This window comes from Limanda limanda, chromosome 20 (assembly GCF_963576545.1).
Source record: "Limanda limanda chromosome 20, fLimLim1.1, whole genome shotgun sequence".
Lineage (NCBI taxonomy): Eukaryota > Metazoa > Chordata > Actinopteri > Pleuronectiformes > Pleuronectidae > Limanda > Limanda limanda.
In genome coordinates this window covers 4,807,245-4,810,943 of record NC_083655.1, presented here as the reverse complement: position 1 = coordinate 4,810,943, position 3,699 = coordinate 4,807,245, and the positions used below count along the sequence as shown (strand labels likewise).

The 3,699-nt window shown below is 39.1% G+C and overlaps 1 protein-coding gene across 1 annotated transcript in view; it reads right to left on the bottom strand.

Moving 5' to 3' along the window:
- Nucleotides 1-1,234: 1,234 nt before the first annotated feature.
- The window catches only part of boc (BOC cell adhesion associated, oncogene regulated), a 26,511-nt gene continuing 24,046 nt past the window's right edge, over nt 1,235-3,699 (bottom strand). The window contains exons 17-18 of the mRNA XM_061093801.1: nt 2,579-2,754; nt 1,235-2,300 (exon numbers count right to left, since the gene is read on the bottom strand). Coding sequence (XP_060949784.1) covers nt 2,128-2,300; nt 2,579-2,754 — 349 coding nt within the window. The 3' untranslated portion in view covers nt 1,235-2,127. The remainder of the gene's footprint in view (nt 2,301-2,578; nt 2,755-3,699) is intronic.

Below are 3,699 nucleotides of genomic sequence, written 5' to 3'. Positions count from 1 at the left end.
GACTATGTATGTATTTGTAAATACAAAATTGATTAATAAAGTTTATAAGAAGACCTTTGTATTTGCTGCAAACTTGAGAATTGTGTGTTTACTCTTACACTCGTGATCCACTAGGGGGCGCTTGAGTTCAGTAATTTGTTGTACCATCTCTGAGGGGGGTGCAAACTGAAGCAGGAGAAAACTATTAACATTAGTCCTTGTGATGCCTTTATTCTGACAAAAAATTTTTTTAGCTACATAAAAATAATATAATAAGGAAATTACACAGTAAATGCTATATTTTTACTTTTAGTCATTAATACATTGTTACCTGAGAAGTCATTGATCAGGGGTCAGACTACACCCGACTTCATTTCTATCTCAACTACACACCTATTAAGTTTTGTGGCTGCATCTAACAACATTATATTATTATCATACTCAAAATCATAGACTATGCAAAGGAATATATTCTCTATATATGAATAAACAGTCTATGGTCAGTGCAAAGGGGAGGAGTTGAGAAAAGGTTAGTTCAGGGCTGTTCAGTTTACGCCCTTCAGGTTGAGACTTGCCAATTTTTTGTAATTAATTTGATATCGTTTGTTACATGGCTTCATAGTTTGCATCCTAATTTCAAGCATATATTTCACTTCCTATAAGTTACCCAACACATATGTGGTTTTATGCCACTACCTCTGTGTATAATGGAAAGATGGAGTTAAAACCTGTGAGTGATTCAAACTGTTTGAATACAGAAGGGAAAGGAGTTTTCGATAAACAGGATCCTGATGAAGGCCTGAAATATTCTTTCTTAACCTCAGTGGAAGCATAAATAATGTTTGTTGCAGGATTTTGCAGAAAACTTCTAAGCCAATTTCCACCAAACTTGTTGGAGGGTGAGACCTGAGCCTGAGAGGAGCCTCTTCCATTTTGGGGCAGATGTAGAGTAAGGAAAAGTGGAAAATATCCAAACCATAATCTATAATGTTATATCTCGGATCACACCCCACCTCTACACAAAGTTCATGGAAATTGGTTCAGTTGTTTTAGCCCAACTAATAACTAGTAGAACTAATGAACAAACGCAGACGAGCACATAACTTCCATGGTGGAATGAATACATATATAACAAATGTATAATATATATTATGTAATGTATCAAATAATTTAGTTTCAGAAAACTTGTTTCTCTTTGATATTTCTACTATAAGAACACGTCCCATGCTGTAGACAGACATACGAAGCACACGGATCAATTTCATAAGCTTTTATTTACATGCAATAGTGCTCCAGCATGTGCAACCATAAAACGGCTATATTTGGAAAAAAAAAACAAAAAAAACAGGGAGTGTAGATTCAGGATCTCCTTCATTTCGACTGCAGACGCCTCCGGTAAAGACTTAATACTTGATGCACCGACCTGTGAGAGAGGAACAATAATAACACTGACACACGCCTGTCACAGCGCCCTCACCTGGCTGACATTTGGTAACCAGCGAATGAGTAAACACAGAAGTGGTTGCAGTGTAACGTTCAGCTTATCAACGACTGAGTTTAAAGATATATTCCAGAATCTCTCCCATTCAGTGACATAGAATAAAAAAATAAATAACATACAATATATAATCTCTTGTACACTACTGAAACACAATGATTTATGTTGCATACACGTGTTAATAGGTTGTTAATGATGAACGAGGCGTAAAATACGTTTGTGTTACTGCTATACAAAATGGTTCTTGAGGACGTGATAAAGCAACGGCGAAGAAGCACCTCCTGATGGCGCCCGGCATCAGACGGGTTCCAATGGTCCCTTTTGTCTCTGTTGCAGGTAAAGCTAAGCACCTAAGGCCCACTGAGGACGGAGGGTCCGTGAGGAATGACGTGAGGAGGGTCTGGACAGGAAGTGCTAATTGTCTAACATCTTATTTCCCTCCTCAGGAAACGCAGACGGCGATCAGCGTCACATCCCTCAGTGAGAGGGGGGGGGGCAGCGAGAATAAAGAGTCTTTTTCAATATGAAAATAACCTTATATACAGTATAATCAGACAGTTATGTACAAACACATAAATATATAAATATCTGTGATACAAAAATAAATATTTTCTCTCGTTTTCTTCTTCTGCTTCTTTTCAAACAGTCTCTCAAGCATCGGTCGTGTTGTCGCTCCCTTCGTCCTCGGGCGCCGCCTCGGTCGGGAGGATGCTCACTTCCTGTATCGTCCCCGCGTCCTGCGACTGCGGCGTTGTGGCCGCCGACGAGGGCGTGGTGAAGATCCCCTCGTCTTCCAGAGATAAAAGAGGGAACGACGCCGACTCTGTGGGAAGAGGGAGGTGAAGAGAGAGCACAGGTCAGAAAACTTAAGGGTAGGTTGTTGTTTGTTTTTTTTTTAAAAGGAAAAATACAAAATGTCGAAACCAAATCTAAATCTTCAGCTTGAGTCAAGTTGTAACAAAATAAATTCAACTAACTGTCGACTTCTAACGTTTTCACACCATGTCTCAATCAGGAAATGGAAATCATCTATATCTAAGACCTTAGTATTGGGAATCTAACTTCACTTCATCAGATATTAATAACATAATTCATATGTACTTTGAGTGATGCCGTCGTCCTCCACTTCATCTCCGTCACAGAAGCTGCCGTCTCCTCCGGCCTCCAGCGAGTCGAGGAGCTGGTGGGAGGAGTCGAGGAGCTGATGGGAGGAGTCCAGGAGCTGGTGGGTGGAGTCGTCGGGGAAACAGCACGTCTGTTCGTGATGATCTGCACCACTGAGGAAGATGAGGAACAAAGCAGGGTTTACATCCAGGCTGTGATGGGAGGAAGGAGCAGGACACGCCTCCAAATGTCCCAGGAGACACTTTCAAAGAGTTTATTTATCACCATGCTATAGAATTTATTCTTTTTCTATGAATTTGCGCAAGTAAATGAATATGAAAGAGGAAGAGGAGAAGAAAGAGAGGTAAAACTTGGCTTGAGCACATTTTCCTCCACTGTATGCATCACACATATTTGGCCTTTTTGCCTCAATAAAATACTGACAACAAATAATTGATCACAACTAATGAATAGTTTTTTTTTTAATACTTTATTTACAATTATATATGTAACAGCCCCTGGCTGGCAAAGCATGACGAGGAGAGTTTCAGAGTTTAAAAGACACCTAGTGTGTATGAGGAAAGGATGTTCTTCACTGCAGGAGATATAGTAACGACCCAGAGGAACTTTAACATCTGAGCATGTTGACCAAATCCTTTTTCTGAACAAAAATGCCAATATTCCCAAATGAATTTAACATTTTGGGTCATGACCTTGCAGCCAACTGGACTGGACTCTAGTAGTACACATTTGTTTATTTTTCTCAATTTGATTGAAGCTCTAGGTTACTCTTATGTATATGATTATTCTCAGGCTTATGTTACTCTATTATGTCTGCTTTATGTTACTGTATTGTATTTAAATAATTGTAAGTTATGTGCTGGGAGCTCAGTGTTCATGTGAGAGGTCTCCTATTCAGAAAATAATTACAAAGGTCCTGTGTCCTGAATGTTCAAGGACAAAGTTTTTGCACTTCAGTTAATGTGTAGAAGACAATGTTGTTCACAGAATTAAATGTGACATTTGAAGTGAGTTTAGCAGTCTTATTTTCCTCATTTTTTGTAATGCCTTTGAACAATATGGGGGACATGAATCTCAATATATTGCAGAATTGAATC